The 20,080-nt window shown below is 39.4% G+C and overlaps 1 protein-coding gene across 12 annotated transcripts in view; it reads right to left on the bottom strand.

The window, feature by feature from the left end:
* The window catches only part of Wdr47 (WD repeat domain 47), a 59,065-nt gene continuing 38,985 nt past the window's right edge, over positions 1-20,080 (bottom strand). For 7 of the 12 annotated variants that reach the window (XM_036190181.1, XM_036190184.1, XM_036190190.1 and 4 more), the window contains 6 exons: positions 19,362-19,519; positions 15,641-15,810; positions 14,525-14,701; positions 13,730-13,861; positions 3,217-3,435; positions 1-1,283 (listed from right to left, as the gene is read on the bottom strand). In XM_036190181.1, the coding sequence (XP_036046074.1) occupies positions 1,141-1,283; positions 3,217-3,435; positions 13,730-13,861; positions 14,525-14,701; positions 15,641-15,810; positions 19,362-19,519 (999 nt within the window). In that variant the 3' untranslated portion in view covers positions 1-1,140. The remainder of the gene's footprint in view (positions 1,284-3,216; positions 3,436-13,729; positions 13,862-14,524; positions 14,702-15,640; positions 15,811-19,361; positions 19,520-20,080) is intronic. The other 5 variants (XM_036190185.1, XM_036190187.1, XM_036190189.1 and 2 more) reach the window with 2 other exon arrangements.

Genomic DNA, 20,080 nt, shown 5'->3' with positions numbered 1-20,080 from the left:
TTTTAGGTGTCAAGAGGTCTTTATTGAAAGAAAAGCACAGTTACACTTCTAGTACCCTTCCCACCGTGGACTATAGATTTAAAATGCTTACTACATATAGCGAACAGACAGGTCAGTACAACTGCAGTTGAAATAAATAAAATAGCCTATTTAATAACTTAAAATACTGAACAATATGAAAATAAAGATACATAAAATGTTAGAATCTATAGTACTGTACAAATAAAGTCATTATTGTTCATTACACAAAACTGTGCAAGAAAAATCCAAATAAGTTTCTGGAGTGCAAAGTTTCAGTTTTCCATTTTAAATTATCATGCAGACAGTTTTTCAAGCCATGCTAGGGTCATGGCAAAGTCTTTAATTTTTAAGAGGAAAACGCTACCCAGTAAATTACCCCTACCCTCAAATATTGTTCCACATAACTGCAGCTGCTCTGCTTCTACAGTATCGTTTGGAAGGGAGGTATCATGTACATTCAAAAAATTGAAATCAAGTTTCCAAAGCAAAATAGTTACCTTTTAGCCTGAAACACAATGTGGCAAATGAGCAACCACACCCTGGACTAAGGAAACGAAATGGCTGCTGCAGAAGGAGCCGAGCAGCAGTTTTCCTTCATCTGTGAACTCCAATAATGACCCTATGTAAAGACAACCATGTGAAATTTGAGACTTCCCAAATTCTGACCTCTAGAAGACACGTGATACAATATGGGATTGTGACAAGAGCAAAGTACTTTCTGAACACCTATGTTTCATCTGGGGAGAACGTGGCTGTATTATATGTAACAATTATTTAAATATTAATTCCATATCAGTGTGTGTATAAAACTGTTATCTGGGGCAAAACCCGAGGAGTGCATTTAATAATAAACCATAAAACATCCTGTATCTTGACTTGGCGTGCACACCAACCTAAGAGCTCTGCAGATTTGGCAAGAAGACTACCCAGCAGCCTGAACACACATGGAAGACTGAAAACCACCACCCGACACCTTCTGTGGCTAGGACACAGCAGCAAGGGGCTTCCTTGTGCTACAGTCTTTCTGGACAAGTCTGCGTTGCGTTCTCCGGCCTGTAGTCCTCGCAAGTCAGTAGTCTCAAGTCTGTGCTTTGACTGCATAGACCTACACGGTGGCCTCTAGCCACTGTAAGTCCAGAGGGTGACAGTTCTGTCTGCAGAAGACGACAGGAAGGAAAGGTCCTGGGTGTGCCATCTGCACTGGATCACTTTGTCCTTGTGCTCCCCCACCACCATGAGAGGAAGCTGCTTGGTGAGGTCCCCTAGATTCAGAAAGAAGAGACATTGGCTGATCAGGGAAAAGTAAGTAGGGACACAGACTGTGCACACCTCCTGCTACTTTGGGGTGCTGCAGAAGAAAGGCCTAAGCAGAGAAAAATGTCAAGATCTGGTAACATTCGCATGGCAACCTTGTCACAGCTGACGCTCCCCTCCAATGCTGCTCCATCTCACGCAAGGCCTTCACTGATTCTCCTTCCTCTTCTGTCCCCTCTGTACCTTACTTCCTCTGAAATTCCATCTATCTTGGGTGTTTATGTGCCTCTCATTCATACTCACTTTATCCCCAAACCTAAACTGCAGATTAATAACCAAGTAAATTTTTTTTTTTTGAGATAGGGTCTCACTATGCAGCCCTGGTTGTCCTGGTACTCACTCTGTAGTCCAGGCTGGCCTCGAACTCACAGAGATCCTCCTGCCTCTGCCTCCCGAGTGCTGGGATTACAGGTGTGCGCCACCACCACCAGCTTTTACACATCTTAATTAAAATACCCTTGAATTCAGTTACTTCTTCCACCTCCACTTCATACCTCATTCCCAGACCCTACCCTCGGCAGGCCATGCCAGCAGCCCCTTCCCTGATTCTATTCCTGCCCTGCTAACAACACACACAGCTAAGAACTCAGATACTTTAAGAATGTAATTAGATCACATTACTTCTTGATTAATGATCTTCCAAAGGATGCATGGTGTAATTTTTTAAATGCTGGCAGCTCATCAATAACAAATGTACTGTTCTGGTGGGAAACTGACAATGGAAAGAATGCATGTGAAGGGCAGATAGTACATGGGAAATTAATCTTTCTCTTGATTTTTCTATTAACCTAAAACTGCTTTTAAAACAGACCTTTTATGCAATAAACTTGGCCTCAGAATTGGACTTCTGTACCTCTTCCCTTGGGTTCACTCAGTTCCAACCACCTCAGCTTTCTGCAGTATCATGACCACTCCAAGTCTGCCCCTGCCTCAGCATCCTTGTCGGTGCTATGCTCTTCGCGAGCGACTTTGTATAGCTTGTTCCTCCTCATGATTCAGGCCTCCATGCAAATGGCATCTCTCTAAAACAGCCATCCCTTACCACAGTCACCATCTCCTACCAGCTAACTTTTTTTAAAATTTTTTTAATTTTTATTTTTTGAGCTGAGGATTGAACCCAGGGCCTTGTGCTTGCTAGGCAAGTACTCTACCACTGAGCTAAATCCCCAAGCCCCTACCAGCTAACTTTTTAAGAGCACTGGCCAGTACCGAAAAAATTACATCATTTGTTAGTTTAGTTTTCACTGGCCTCTAAAATACAAGCTCCATCAAGATGAGAACTATTTAATTCATCTGCTCTTAGTTGGTATAGAAAAAAACATTTAGTTAATGAATATTTAAAGATAAAACTGGACACTGAAGGACTAATTATATAAATTGTACAATATTATTTTTAAGGATGCTAAACGGTACATAAATCCATCACTTATACCACAGAATAAGTCACTGTAGTAAAAATAAATTGAATAAAGTATGTTTTATTACATAAAATTTCACTCCATTTACTTAATAATTTACTACAAGAAATCTTAATTCAGTCTTCTCAATAACTATAAGATTAAAGCTTAAAAAATGTTAGTTGGCTGGAGCGATGGCTCAGAGGTTAAGAGCACTGACTGGTCTTCCAGAGGTGCTGAGTTCAATTCCCAGCAACCACATGGTGGCTCACAACCATCTGTAATGAGATCTGGTGCCCTCTTCTGGCCTGCAGTCATACATGCTATATACATTAAATAAATAAATAAATAAATAAATAAATCTTAAAAAAGGAAAGAAAAAAGATAGAATATAGAAAAAAAAATGTTAGTCAATCATATCAGACTAGAAAAAAGGCCCAAATAGCATAAGAGACTAAAAACAACGGGAAGCCAATCTCATCACCTTGCAAGTCGGTCACCTTGATTTTCATATCGTAAGAGCCCGTTAGTAAGTAGTGGGCACCAGGGGAGAATCGAACAGAGCGCACATCACTGGAATGAGGGTGGTAACTCTGGACCATTCTGCCCCCTCTTATGTCATACAGCATGCAGCTGGAGTCTTCTTGACCCGTGGCTAAGAGACGGCCACTGGGATCCACAGCCACAGATGCCACTGCACTGCCTATAGTGGAGACATGAAGATTTGCAACACAGAAAATTAATACACTATGACACAATGTAGCTATTTATGTTCACGGAACCACAACTAATGATTTGATGTAGCTTATCAATACTGTTATATTCATTTGATAAGGAATGTATTGTATAAGGAAAAATCTAAATTGATAACCACTGAATCTTTTTTAGAAACAAGGATAAAACTACATCTGTAAGAAATGAGTATAGTGATATTTTATTTGTACTGAAATGTGATTTTATTTGTATATTAATAAAGTTGCCTTGGGGTCAGAGCAAGCCATAGCAGAAGCTGTGCGGTGGTGGTGCACGCCTTTAATCCCAGCACCTGGGAGGCAGAGCTAGGCAGGATCTCTGTGTGTTCAAGGACACAGCCAGCATGGAGACACACGCCTTTAATCTCAATACCAACCATAGAAGACCTGGAGGTCTGTACAAACAGGCAGTGACGAGGAGGTCATGTGGCTGGGTTTACAACCAATGAGAAGGCAGAACAGAAAGTCTATATAAAAGACAGGACACAGGAAGTAGCTCTCTAGCGGAGAGAAGACAGAGCAGCAGAGAAGGGTAAGGTTTTCAGCTCTCAGCTATTGCTCTGACCTCTTGGCTTTTAACTCTGCAATTGGCTCTGTGTTTCTTATTTAATAAGACAGTTACATCTACATTTGGCGCCCAACATGGCAAGAATTCATTAAAAAACTGCTTGACAATGAGTCCAGCTTCCGCCTGGGCAGGCTCCCTAGCTCAGGCCTAGCTTGGCTTAGGACTCAGCCCCAACCTACCTTAGCTACAAGCTGTTACAACCGCAGCTGGAGGTACTTGCTTAAAAAGCCAGTGCTATGAACAACTCAGGCCTGTGGGAGCTACCGCTAATTGCAGTAGCTACAGGCAACTGCAGATAGGCTGCTTTTGGCTGAAACGCCAGCGCCAGCGTATGTGGTCGGTTGGAGCTTAAGGAAGCCAGAGCCCAGGCTTGACTTGGCTCAAGTGGGAAAATGTGGTTGGATTCAAGCTTTTAGCCAGAACGTGGCTACACTTTCTCCCTGGATTCCCACCTCAGACGCTAGGTAGCTGTTTTGAAATTCCCTCGGATTTCCACTGTTCTACACAGAATTGGTAAGTCAATTATATCAGATATTTTAAAGGAAACTATTTAAAAGATAATTTTTTTCCACATTAAAAAATTGCGGAATTTGGAAAATTGAAATATGTACACCATACCATTGATACTTATTCAGGATTTCAATGAGCAACTGCTTTGAGTTCTGAAAAAGCTGATTCTGTAATCACTCATTTGCTAGAAGTTATGGCCATCATGGGTATACCTGCACAAATTAAAACTGACAATGCTCCAGCATATGTCTCTGTTAAAATGAAACAGTTTTTTTGCTTATTATAATATAAAGCATATTGCAGGTATACCACATAATCCTACAGGCCAAGCAGTTATAGAAAGATCCAACAGGGGCTGAAAAGATGGCTCAGCCATTAAAGGCTAGGCTCACAACCAAAAATATAAGAAAGATCCAACAGAACTCTAAAGGACATGATAAATAAACAGAAAGGGGTAACAAAAACCCCCAGAAATAGACTGCACAATGCTCTATTAACTTTGAATTTTCTCAATGCCAATGAGAAAGGAGCAACAGCTGCAGAGAGACACTGGATAAAGAAAAAACTACAGAATTAAATCAGCCTATATACTTCAAGGATGTGCTGACCTCAGAATGGAAACCAGGATATGTGTTACTTTGGGGATGTGGTTTTGCTTTTGTTTCTGCAGGAGAAGATAAGCTGTGGGTACCATCAAAACTGATAAAGGTTCGATTTGAACAAGAGAGACCTCTTAATTAGAGGAAGGTTCGATTTGAACAAGAGAGACCTCTTAATTAGAGGAGGTGATAGTTCATCAACCAACATGACCATCCAATTTAAACTAACTTATACCATTAATAACATGCCTTTTCATTTAATCAGATATAACTTGCCAAAAGGGAACCTCCCCAAAATTAGTCTTGGGGAAGGGTTTTTGTTTTTGTCTTTTAGGAGAATGAAGGCTAAGGAATCTGAAGAACACTGGACAAATGAGACAACTGAAGAAAAAGGACAAATCATCTATCCCAGGGAAAAGAGTAAAATGGCCTATTGGTATATCATCTACAAAATTTCATAAGTCTTCCTAAATGTTTGTTTCTGCTCTTCTCTAAAAGAATTAACACTATTGGTCTTCTTGTAGTCCCACTTCAATTCAAGTTTAAAGCTGACTTTGGAGTTGGAGAATGGCTCTCTCCTTTAAACTCAAGCATGTTGTTAAAAGGAAAATGAAAACTCCCTGTATCATACCAGAAGAAAGAGCCATCTTCTGACATGGGACAGGAGAAAAACCAAATTAATTAAGGGACTATTCTATTACTAATCTCTATTTTTTGATTCTATTTTGATTCTTTAAACTTTTCTTAAAGTATGAATTTTATATCAAAATTTACAAGATATATATATATATATATATATATATATATATATATATATTAAACTTAAGATAATAATGGTCATATAGAGTACTAATTAATTCTAGAGAAAAGGCTTCGATTAGCTGCCTATACATGTCTTTGTGTTCTAGTCTCTTATCAGTTTTCTGCAGGAAATCACAGCCAGGCCCAACATCAACTGAAATCTCCAGGAAGAAGATGGGGCCCCAATGACAATTCCACGTGGACAATAATAATATCACTAAGCTGACAAACATCATCTACAAATCAGCTTTGAACTACAAAGTGCTTAGAGCAATTCTGAGATGGCTAGCTGAGATGATCCAGTTTCAAAGACTACTTAAATAAAGACTTGAGATAAACCCTAAACTTTGGCATTATGTTCAAACTGGACAATAAAGGATATAACTACCTTTCCTAGAATTTGACAATTAACCCAAAATTTTTCTTTTCAGAATAAGGATACCTTCACCCATACCCAACAGGAAGTAATTTTAAGAATATGACGCCCACATTCCCAAAGGGGTGGTGTGGGGCGGGTGGTTTTTTAGTCTTTTAATGGGTTTTGGGTCTGGAATAGTTTTCATTGTTTAGGAGGGTTGGTTACAAGTTGTTGTTAAGGGTTAGGAAAAGGGCTAGGCAAAGGAGATTAGATTTAAGAAGCTTGTTTAAAAAAAAGTAGTTTTAAATACTTTACAATGGATTGGATTGTTTTATATTGTATATATATATAGAGAGAGAGAGAGAGAAAGATTGTTAGAATATGCTATACACATATTTCTAATCTTGCTCAAGATATTGTACTTATAACATTCATTTAACAATGTAATGCAATTTGCTAATCCTTGAATGTTATTATTACCAACTATTAGGATATATAAAAATGAAAGTTAAAAGTTAGATATTACAATCAAACTTGTAGTCATGTTAGGTGTGTTTTCAAGATCGAACAGATATATTTTAGATAGACAGGTCATCTTCAAACCCTTCAGAGATCTACAGAATATGGCATTTAAAATGTTTTAATAACTTAGGAATTTTTCCTTTTTTGTTATGACTACGAGACATGCCGGCTCCTGGCAGTTCCAATCTACTTCAGAGAAAATATGGGCATTGAAGAAACTGCATATGGAGTTAACTTTCATTGTGGCAAAAGTTAGCCACTGGACAACAAAGTATCCTTGAATCAACTGCTGACAAACAGGACAGACAGGACATGAAACCAAGGACTACCAATTCTTGCCAAAACAAGTGTGATTGTGGCTTTAACAAAAGGCATCTTCTGAAGCAAGGACAATATGGAACCATCCCTGAAGTGGCCTTTGCAAGGTACAGTGCCCTTTTCTTCGAAGGCAGCTGAACAGGCAGTGGGGCCAATGGCTTCTGATGTACAATGGAACAGCAGATGAAACAGTTATTCTTGAAGAATAACTAAGCTCACCCTTCTCAATAGTAGACTGGCATTTAATAGAGGGGGGAGAAGAACAGGATGCCAAGATGAAGCCCCACACACACACACACAGCCAAGAAGAATGGACAGCTGAATTTTAAAAAAAAACATCAATTTCCAGAATTTAAAATCCTGAATCATGACATGACACTAATGGAATTCAGGTGTTTCTGGTACATGGACTGCTCTCACCAAATGTGAGGTCAAACTGTTGACCTTGTATACATCCTAGTTCACAAATGAGTCTGTCAGATACGCTAAGCCTATAGGCTGAAGATGATGCCCCAACACTGTGGAGAAACCTCAGGTGACTGTCCAGGCAGCTGGCTGTTTCTGTCAACTCACATTTTTTTTTGGAAGCTGCTTGTATGCACTTCCTGTTTTTATTTTTTATTAGGTAGTATTATTTCCTTCTTGGGTCTCTGAGGGAGTTGAAGTTAGTTATAGTTTTCCTTGTTAAGAATTTCAGAAAAGAAACTCACTAGAGGTGTAAGTGTATAAATTTGAAAGACATTATAAGACAGTTCTGTTAGTAATATAAGTTAGGATAGAAAGTGAATCAGGTACAATTTGGACTTACCAAAATAAGATAGATAATGGAATTTTCTCTGAATTTGTCAAATGCAAATGGACTAGACATTGTTTAGGTATTTATTGCTTGTATATATGGTATATAGATATTGTATTTTGTATATAGTTTTTCTTATATTAGTTATAACTTTTTTTCTTTTTTTCTTTTCATTAAAATAGAAAAGGGGAAATATAGTGATATTTTATTTGTGCTGAAATGTGATTTTATTTGTAAGTTAATAAAGTTGCCTTGAGGTCAGAGCAAGCCATAGCAGAAGCTGGGTGGTGGTGGTGCATGCCTTTAATCCCAGCACTTGCGAGGCAGAGCTAGGCAGGATCTCTGTGTGTTCAAGGATACAGCCAGCATGGAGACACACGCCTTTAATCTCAATACCAACCATAGACGACCTGTCGGTCTGTACAGACAGGCAGTGACCAGGAGGTCATGTGGCTGGGTTTACAACCAATGAGAAGGCAGAACAGAAAGTCTATATAAAAGACAGGACACAGGAAGTAGCTCTCTAGCGGAGAGAAGACAGAGCAGCAGAGAAGGGTAAGGTTTTCAGCTCTCAGCTATTGCTCTGACCTCTTGGCTTTTAACTCTACAATTGGCTCTGTGTTTCTTATTTAACAAGACAGTTACATCTACAAATGAGAACCTATTTCTTGTGAGTTGAAAAACCTCCAGCATAACACTGTGAAACAGTGTTAGAAAAACACTTCTACCCCAGTGAGTTCACTACTAGACAAGTCCTAAAATATACTTCTATACTCAGCTTAGAGTATCTAGCTGTGGGAACAAAAAACTCACTAACAAATTTTACTATAAAGCAACAGTGTAGGAAATATCCCAATGCAACCCACAATTTATTAACAACATAAATGAAGTTATGAGTCTGAAGGACATAGCCCTAACTTTACCATGTATTTTCAATGGAGTTATTCATAACTCCAAGCAAACACAGAAAAATGGCTAAAAAAATTACATGCTATAATGATCATTTGTGGACCTGCCAAAACTCAACTGTATTTAAGAAAATTTCATTACTACCTAGTTTTTCTTGGTAAGAAAATGATTTGATTTTTCTCCTAAAAGGAGATCAGGGGTTAGGGATTTAGCTCAGTGGTAGAGTGTTTGCTTAGCAAGTGCAAGGCCCTGGGTTCAGTCCTCAGCTCTGGAAAAAAAAAAGGAGATCAATCATGAAAATAAGATTAAAGAGCTGAGCTCAATACCCAAGTAGTTCAAGCAGTCTGCATAAACACCACAGGAAAAAATGATATAAAGTATATCTTGAAAAACAGTAAACAGTCTAAATAATGGAACCTATGTATACACAAATGTAAACTAAGATAATCTTTCCTTGAAACTTTGACAAGAAAAAAGAAACATTATGGTCTGGAAAAATTAGATAAGAAAGCATTAAATAAAATAATATAAAAGCTGAAAGGTTCAAGCAGTAAAGGCAGACAGGAAAGGTGGCTGGGGACATACTGCTGAGCACCTTGAGTTCTGACTACAGGGGTGAAGTTGAAGCATCTCTGCAGGTTTTTAAGCAAGAGGACTACATGATGCAAGATTAATCTAAGTGAAAATGTGTAAAAAGTAAAATAGATTATAAAAAACAAGGCAGAATAATCAAATAATGAGGGACTCAGGGCTGAATTTAAAGAAACTGAATATACAATATCGGCAGATAACTGTTTGAGTGGGTCTAAAAAAGTACAAATGCGTCCCGACGTCAATCAAACAGCCTTCCCCAGACTAGTGTCCAGTCACTTAATGTCTCACTGGAATGCCTGGTAGTCATCTCAGTTACATGAGGAAAAAATGTTATCAGAATGAGTCATTGTAGTAAATAAATTATCAAAATCAGAAAAGATGGAACCAGCACAGCACAGCAGGTAAAAGTACTTGTTACCTGGTGATCTGAGTTTAATTCCTGGAACCCACATAGTGAAAGGAGAGAACTGACCCTCTCTAAAGTTGTCCTAAGACCTCCAGGAGAGCACCATAACACATGGGTACCCCCTCCACATACACACAAACACACACACATGCACACACACACACACACACACACACATACATATACATACACAAACACACATACATACACATATGCATACACACACATACACATATACACATACATACACACACATACATGCACACATAAACACACATGCGTACACATACACAAAGTAAATGTAATTTATTATTATTTTTTCATTAGAGAAGCTGAGGACTGAGGATATGACTCAATGGGAAGAGTGAAAAACCCAAGTTCAGCTCCCAGATACCCATGGGAATGGTAGGCCAGGCATGCACGTCTGTGATGCCGATGCTGATGGTGAAGGCCGGCTCACTGGCCAGCTAGGCTGGCAGATGTGACAAACTCTATGAGAATCAATGAGAGACCCTCAAAAAAATTAATAATAAGGTAGAGAGAAATAGGTGAAGACACCTGGTGCCAGCTGACCTTTGGTCTTCACATGCACATACAGTAAGTGCATCTGCGCACACATGTGGACACACACATATACTACATATATAAAAATACACACAAAAATTAAGACAAATAAGAACAGCTGGCACACAGGAGAATGTTGTGGAATATTATTTTAAGATGTGTTACATTCATTTATGCTGTGGAATATTTGTTTTAAAGATGTGTTGCATTCTTCTTTGTTGCATTTGTTTAACTCTGTGAAGATGTGTTACTGTGCCTGTCTGAAACACCTCATTGGTCTAATGAAGAGCTGAATGGCCAACAGCGAGGCAGGAGAAAAGATAGGTGGGGCTGGAAGGCAGAGAGAGAATAAATAAGAGAAATCTTGGAAGCAAGGAGCAAGAAGAGGAGGAGAGGAGGACTGTAGGGGCCAGCCACCCAGCCACCCAGCCACACAGCCAGCCACACAGCCACCCAGCCACCCAGCCACCCAGCCACAGTCACACAGCCACACAGCCACACAGCCAGCCACACAGCCACCCAGCCACCCAGCCACCCAGCCACCCAGCCACAGTCACACAGCCACACAGCCACCCAGCCACAGTCACACAGCCACCCAACCACCCAGCCACCCAGCCACCCAACCACCCAGCCATACACCACAGTCACACAGCCACAGTCACACAGCCACACAGCCACACAGCCACACAGCCACACAGCCACACAGCCACACATCCAGCCACGGAGTAAGAGTGAAAGTAAGACACACAGAAGTAAGAAAAGGGAAAGTCCAGAGGCAAAGATAGATGGGGTACAACCACGTGGTGGCTCACGACCATCTATAATGCGATCTGATGCCCTCTTCTGGCATGCAGGCATACATGCAGACAGAACACTGTATACGTAATAACTTTTTTTAAAAGCCTGATAAAGAGAAGACAAGAGGAAGAACACCTCAGGTTGCAGAAACAACATGAATTCACAGAAAAGCTTGGGGTGCTACATAAAAGAAAAGGAAATGTTTGAGCTGAGACTATAAGAATGCATAATGCCAGATCAGGTTTGAATCTGAAATTACCCCCTCTGTAGGCTTCATGTTTGAATATTTTTCCCCCAGTGCAGGAAGTGATTTGGGGAGGCTATGAAGTATTTAAGAGGTGGGTCCTGGCAGGCAGAAGTAGATCACTAGCATCAGGCCTTTGAAGGTCAAGAGAAATAAAGAAGGCCAGTACATATTCTAAAAGGTAACAAATCACCAAGAAAGATATACACCAATTTTTCATAAGACAAATACCAATGGCTTTTTTAAAGTTTGGATAAGTCTTGATAGAATAATAGTGGGTGATTTCAATACCATACTCATCTCTAGACAGATCATCCACATAAGAAGTCAACAAAGAACATTAGAGTTGAACTATCCCATAGAGCAGTGGTTATCAACTTGTAGGTTTCGTTCTCCACAGGGCCGCATATCAGATATCTCGCATATCAGATATTTACATTACAATTCATAATGAGGTTTTATGGTTGGGGATCACCACAACTTGAGGATCTAAGTGTATTAGAGGGTCGCAGCATTAGGAAGGCTGAGAACTGCAGCCAAAGAGTAAATGGACTTAACAGATATCTCAGAATACTCCATTTAACCAAAACAGTCCTGTGAACCCATGGGAGATAAGAACACTGTTAGATAAGGGACACACTGGTTCATAAAAAGGACCTGGCACGTGAACATTCTTCAGGAAATGAGGTTTATCACAAGAAAGGGCCTCAGGCCAGAACCTGGCCTTAAGGTCAGAAAGCATTAGAAAGAAGAGGTACAATGTATTAAAACAGCACAGCAGAGCCTCAGAGGAAAGAAGAGGCTTTCCTTTAAAACCTGAAGCTGGGAAGTTCAGTAAGAGAGAAAATAAGAGAGACAGGGAGAGGGGCTGGAGAGATAGTTCAGTGGTTAAGAGCACTCGATGCTCCTACAGAAAATGAGGGTTTGATTCCCAGCTCCTACTTGGTAACTTCAGTTTCAGGGGATCCGACATCCTCTCCTGGCCTCCACAAACAATGTATGCACATGGTGCACAGACATACAGGCAGGCCAAACACCCATGCACATAAAATAAAAATAAATCTTTAAAAAAAAATTGTATAAGATCTGCAGTTCTTTAGAGCCTGTGGGATGGTCCAAATAGGTAATGGCACCTGCTGCCAAGCCTGACGACCTGGGGTCAATCTTCATGTCCAGATGGTAAAGGACAGAATGACTCCTACAAGCTATCCATTGACTTCCATGTGAACATGTGCCCTCACATAAATAATTAATTAATTAAAAAGTGTCAAGTAGCTGAGATCTGGGCAGGGGCATGCCTCAGCAGACAAAGTCACTGCAGTCAGGTCTGGAACTCAGGCCAGTCTCCAGGGCCCGTGGAGGAGGAAAGAATGGTCTTCCCCAGATGTCTTCTGCCTCCACAATCACAATGCACACTGTTGGGTGTATACACTCACATACAGTACATATGTAATAAATAAGCAAATCAATATATATTCTAAAATTGCCCTAAGAGGCCAATTTGGAACACAATATTTGATCTAATATTTGTTTACAAATATGGTAACATATGAACAAATTCTAAAAGAACTGAAACTAATTGATAAAATACAAAGTCAGTCTCCCCCTTGCTGTGGGATGTTCTGTATGTCAAATGTGTTGCTCTGATTAGTTAAAATAAATAAAGTGCTGATTGGCCAGTAGCCAGGCAGGATAGGGTAGGCAGGACAAGGAGGAGGAGAATTGTGGGAAGTGGAAAGCTGGGTGAAGAGACACTGCCAGGCGCTGCCACCATGACAAGGAAGATGTAAGGTACCGGTAAGCCACAGGCCATGTGGCAACTTATAGACTAACAGAAATGGGTTAATTTAAGATATAAGAACTAGATACCAAGAAGCCTGCCACGACCGTACAGTTTGTAAGCAATATAAACATCTGAGTGGTTATTTTATATGTGGGTTGTGGGACCGCAGGGGCTTGGTGGCACCTGGAGAGGAGCTCTCCAACTACACTCCCTCACCCTACCCCATATCCTTTCTTTTTCCTTCTTTCTTTTTTTTTTTTTTTGAGTCTCTTGTAGCCCCGGCTGACCTGATTTGTTCAGTACTAAGAATTAAACTCAGAGCTTCACATAGACGAGCCCAGCACTCTATCAGCTAAGCTACACTTCCAGCCCTGGTACTCTCTTTCACCTAAGATGGGGGTAGGGAAGCAGACACTAGTGTAATTTATAAAGTTCCTTTCTCATAGAACTGCATTCACATCTACGGGAAACCTACCAGTTCCATGGAATGTTGTGCCAACCACACGAACACAGCTTGGTACTCGAAGATCCCAGAATCTAACAGTCTTATCCTGGGAACCAGATGCAATCATCCAGCCGCTCCAGGTATAAAGTGCTAAAATATGCCCTATAAAAGACCACATACACAGTTACTGCTGTGGGAAAAGGCCTTTCCACAACATGTCCAGAAGTAAGTTTTTCTCCTGATTGGTTAACCAAATATGTCCTATCATAGAGATTTTACATGCTATCAAATAGATTAATTTTTTAATTCATTAAAACATATCAAAACCACTCTAAACAATTCAAACTTTCTTTGGTGACTCCATTAGTAGAATAAGTCATTTCTGTATTTCAAGATATAATAATTAGTACACACAAAAACTTGTCACTTGAATAGTGGTGACTTTGTCATGACGACAATATAGGCAGTTATTCTGTGGAGTTAGATTGCTAGCTTTGAATGAAATGGATATAGAATCATATCTTAGATCCGTCACTTCCTGGCTTCCCCTTTCTGCCCCACTGCCTTCATATATAAAGAGGGATAAACTTCCTACATCATATAATGTCTGTGAAGATTAAAGTAAAGGAATTCAGTGATGAATAAATGGATAATGCCATTATTATTTCTCTGATATCCAAAACTCACAATGAAAGTTTTTGAAATAAAAATCTGTCTCAAAAAGATCCATCCTGAAGATCTATTTGTGGAAGAGATCTATTCCACAATGAAAACAGCACACAGCACAGGCTGAGCAAAAGAGTACACAGAGCGATGACTACGTACCAGTGTGTCCACTCAAAGCATGAAGACCCTGTCCTCTTTGACAATCTGTTGTGTAAATGTTACAATCTCCTGCCCCGGCACTTATTAAAATAGCTCCACCACTTTCCGGGCCTTCCATAAATGCCAAATCTCGGATTGTCCCATCATGCATGCTAAATTCCAGATCTGGTCCTGAAACAGCAGTAAGAATTAAAAAAAAAAAATGCTGCTCAACTTCCTGTGTGAAGAGGATGCTCAGGTGCCTGAGCACCGGCAAGGAGAATGCACTAGTGTTAGGGCAAAGCGTAATGACACATCCACAGGAGAACATCACAGTGAAACCCATTGTTTTGTATGCTAACCTAAAAAATTAATTGAAAAAGTAGTGCAGTAGTATGACTTATTTTTATGCTGGACAGTGGTGGCCCATGCCTGTAATCCCAGCACTCGGGAGGCAGAGACAGGTGGATCTCTGTGAGTTCGAGGCCAGCCTGGGCTACAGAGCTAGTCCAGGTCAGGCTCCAAAGCTACAAAGAAACCTTGTCTCAAAAAAACAAAAAGAAGACTTATTTTTACTTAGGGATTGACATAACCAACTCATTTATTGAACACAAAACTAAAAGAAATTAAAATACAGATTCAGTTATTACTGTCCTTAAAACAGCTACAGAAAGTTCATCACCTCCCTGTCTTTATTTCAAACAAAAAGGACAGATAGACTCTAGAAAATATTCATTAATTCAATTATGATAGTTATTTAAAAGGTGCTCTCTGTCTCTATGTCTGTCTCTTGTCTCTCTGTGTGTGTGTGTGTGTGTGTGTGTGTGTGTGTGTGTGTGTGTATGTATGTGTGTGTATGCACACACATGTGCATGGTTATGCACACTCTTCAAGTAGTCTACCACTCAGCTGCATCCCTAGTCCATAAAAATTATTTTCACTTTGATGTTTTTCTAAAATTCATATACCATTTGGCTACGTGTAAGACTTATTTAAAAGAATAATACCTCACTGGAGTGGAATAATCAGAACAGAAATAAATAAATTCTGAGACTTTGTTAATGATAACAGAAAGACACAGCGGGGCAAACGTACAGGAACACTGCATGTCAGCTACTGCTGCATACTTGGCCCTACCTGTTGCGTTACAAGTCTCTGCATTGAAGGGCAGCACTTTCACATATTTGTCATTTGATCCAGTTGCTAATAACTGTCCACAAGGACTCCACGCCACACAATAAATGGATCCTTTATGATGTTTGTTTCTTTTAAATCGTACCACTGGCTGCTTAGGCACGTCACATGCACTGAAAAGAAAACATACATAAAGATATTTCAATTTCTTGATTTTTAAAATAAGTTAACATGAAATTCTCTATTATACGGGAAGGAAGAGAAGAATATCCAGCAGCAAGGTTGGATTTCCTGACTTCCTGAGATATAGTCTACAAAGCTGAGGATAGCTCTGAATTCAATAATCCTTCTGTCTCAGCCTCCAGAATGCTGATGCTAACTGTGAAAATCACCATATCCAATCAACAGATTATCAAATTTCTAAGATCATAAAAGAAAATAATATAAACCATACTTTAAACCAAGCAGTAAAATTATAACTATTATATGAATCTGTCATTTCAGATCACATAATAAATAAGATATGTTTTTTAAATCTCCATTTATCTTTTTTCATAAATTTTTCTGAGGAAAAAAATAAACAAAAGAAAGCTAATACAAACTAGAAAAGTGCAATAAGTGTTTATTAACAAGTAATAAACAATGTGTCTGAGTTTAAGAAAAAGTGAAAATGGATAAAAATAAAAAAGACAAAATCTCTTTCCAGAATTTAAAAAATCTAGTTGGGGTAGATAATGTCATGACCACTACGTGTAAGTCATTATGGGAAAGGATGAAGTTTTGAATCCTAAAAAATAAGCAGATTTTTTTCCAAGAAGGTCAAAGTCAGAGACTAGCGGCAGGGGAAAGAAACTGTAGATGGAATGCTTGCTCAGGACGTGGCATGGACCTCAAACTCAAGGCCAGCCTCCGAACACAAACAAACCATCTCATTCACGCTACACATACAAGTCTTTGCTGTGTCACCATAACTACAATTTTCCACTCTCTGATCTACAATTTAGCTTTCTCCTTTTCAGATATTTCTATTTAGTAATACAGGGCTGCAGAGATAGTTCAAAGGTTACAAGTATTTGCTGCTCTTGGGGAGGACCTGGGTTCAGTTCCCAGCACTGTGTCTGTGATTGCAGTTCCAGAATCTGACACCCTTTTGACCTCTGTGGGCACTGCATCATGTGTTGTACTTACAGACATACAAGAGCATGTATCCACTCTATTTACTCATACAATTGGCAACAAAAAGTTTTAATACCCTTGGAGGCAAGAACAAGGTACTGAACCCCTTGACACTGGACTTAACAGATGGTTGTGAGTTGCCTGATGTGAGTACCAGGAACTGAATGCTGGTCCTCTGAAAGTGTATCAAATGCTCTCAACCACTGAACTATCTCTACACCTCTTATCTAAGTCTTTAAATGCTTTCACGGAGCAAAGTCAAAATTATTATTCAGATATAGAGACAATAAAAATACCATAAAAACTCCATCAATCCTATTCTGTTAGAGTTATAATAAGTCTTTAAATATTCTTTAAAAATTGGTACTGTTGCCAAGCAGCAGTGGCACACACCTTTAATCCCAGCACTCGGGAGGCAGAGGCAGGTGGATCTCTGTGAGTTCGAGGCCAGCCTGGTCTCCAAAGCGAATTCTAGGAAAGGCGCAAAGCTACACAGAGAAACCCTGTCTTGAAAAACAAAATAAAACAAAACAAAACAACAACAAAAAAAAGTAGGGCAGTGGTGGTGCACACCTTTAATCCCAGCACTCAGGAGACAAAGGCAGGTGGATCTCTATGAGTTCAAGGCCAGCCTGCTCTACAGAATGAGTTCCAGGACAGCCAGCGCTATGCAGAAGAAACCCTATTTTGAAAACAAGACAAAACACAAAGTGTATGAAGTTGAGAAGGGGATGTATGTATGGGTTTTTTTTGGGGGGGGGGGGGGTCATAGCAGGAGTTAAAGGGGGAGGAATGGATATGATCAAAGTACATTATATACATGTATGAAATTCCCAGATAATATGTATTACGTTAAAAGCTTGCTTTAAAAATCCAAAACAAGGGCTGGAGGGATGGCTCAGAGGTTAAGAGCACTGGCTGTTTTCCAGAGGTCCTGAGTTCAATTCTCAGCAACCACATTGTGGCTCACAACCATCTGTAATGAGATCTGGTGCCCTCTTCTGGCCTGCAAGCATGCATGTAGGCAGAACACTGTATACATAATTAATTTTTAAAAAAATCCAAAACAAGCCAGGCGGAAGTGGCTCATACCTTTAATCCCAGCACTCGGGAGGCAGAGCCAAGTGGATCTCTGTGAGTTCTAGGCCAGCCTGGTCTACAGAGTGAGATGCAGGCACCACAGCTACACAGAGAAACTCTGTCTCAAAAAATAAAACAAGGGTTGGGGATTTAGCTCAGTGGTAGAGCGCTTGCCTAGCAAGTGTAAGGCCCTGGGTTCGATCCTCAGCTCAAAAACAAAAGCAAAAACAAAACAAAACAAAACAAAAATCCAAAACAATATAGCTCATAGTACTTGTAATAATTAAAACTTTTAAAGCTTGGATATCTTTCTTTTCTTATGAAAACTAATTTTTCCTAGATAGGCACATATTCTCAGTTTTTTCATTTGAGTCAACAGCATATAAACTACCACTTGAATGAAAAGCCACTGTTCTAAAAGCTTGTGTGTCTTCCAGAATATTAATATAGTTTTATTTCCCTCACCACAAAACTCTGCCAAACATCCCATAATCTTTATAAAGTTCATTTTTTATTTTATGTGTATGAATGTTTTGACTGCATCTATGTGTGTGCCTATATCTGTGTCTGGTGTCCCAGGCATTGGTTCTCCTGATACAGATGGTTGTAAGCCAACATGTGGATCCTGGTTCTCAACGCCGGTCCCTGGGAAGGGAAGCCAGGGCTCTTATGTTAAGCCATCTCCTCACCCTATAGTGCTAGTGTAGTCATAGCAGGCACTGTAACAAAGCCAACACCTTACCAAAAAGTTCCAATCTAGATTCCTGTGAAGTTACATCTAAAACAAAAACTATTTTCTGCAGTGCTGGAGACTGAACTCAGTCCAGTGCCTTGTAAATGACAGGCAAATTCTATACCACCACAAAGCTATAAACAATGTATGTTAGCATTCTCATGACATATCTTTTAGAATATATACCTGGTTTTCAAATCCTACAATTTGCTAAAACAAGAGGGTAAAAATCATTGTTAGGCTAACCAAATGAAAATTTAATTTTTGAAGGTTTAAAATGGCCAAATATCAGCAATTACTATAGTTTAGTTACTATATCTAAACTCCTCTGAAACTATAGAAAAAGCAATGCAGGGTATGGTGGCAGGTGCCTGCAAAGGAGAAAGAGGCAGAAGGATCTGGAGCTTAAGACCAACCCAGGCTACAAGTGAAATGTTGCCTCAATAGAAAAAAATGTATCTATGTTCTCAATCTGTAATGAGCTATAACCTAGTTTTTGTTTTGCATCATTAAATGCAATATAAGAACTCTGCAGATAAAAAAATATGTCATAGAAATAAGACTTAATGATGCAAAACAGCATAATCAAAAATATTTTATGGAGAAATGAATAAATAATGATGGATATATTTCTTGGAAGAACTGAAACATTAGTTAATAACAAATATGAAAAGGCAACCAACACAGGTACTGAAAACTTAGGCAAGCTGAACAATGCAAAGCAGCTCTTCTTACCTTGGATCAATTTTTTCAGGATAGGCACATACTCTCAGAGTTTTTGAATTCGAACCAACTGCATATAAACCACCACTTGGATGAAAAGCCACTGCTCTAACAGCTTGTGTGTCTTCCAGAGTATTAATGCAAACGAACTGCTTTTTTGACTTGTCGTCCTATGAAGGAATGAACCTGAGAGTCATTGTGTGGAAAACAAGCTTGATCACCTTCATCCCATTCAAATTCACTTCAACCCTATTACTCTGGTCTGATCGTAATAACTGCCAGTAACCCTTTAAGTGACAAACCAAATTAATCATTATGTTTCTAAGTTTTGCTAACCATTACTGAACCAAAGTCAGACAAACTAAAAGAAAAGATAGAGTCTGAAGAGACAGCTCAGCAGTAAAGAGCACTTGTTACTCTTGTAGGAGACCCAGGTTCAGTTCCCAGCACCCACATGGCAGTAGTGCAGCATCATGCATAACTCCAGTTCAGGGGGAACGGATGACCTCTTCTGACCTCTCAGGCACCAGGCATGTATGCAATGTACTTACATACATGCAGATACACAAAATGCTGCCTTAAAAGAAAGAATTATATATATATTCTCAAGCTGTAACGAGTCTTAGGTTTTTGTCTTGCATTATTTAACTGGAATATAAGAATTTTACAGATAAAATATGTCACAGAAATAAGATTGTACTGAATGCAAAACACTCATAAACTAACAAATA

The sequence above is a fragment of the Onychomys torridus genome, chromosome 6 (assembly GCF_903995425.1).
Source record: "Onychomys torridus chromosome 6, mOncTor1.1, whole genome shotgun sequence".
Classification (NCBI taxonomy): Eukaryota; Metazoa; Chordata; class Mammalia; order Rodentia; family Cricetidae; genus Onychomys; species Onychomys torridus.
This window is presented reverse-complemented; position numbering and strand designations above follow the sequence as displayed.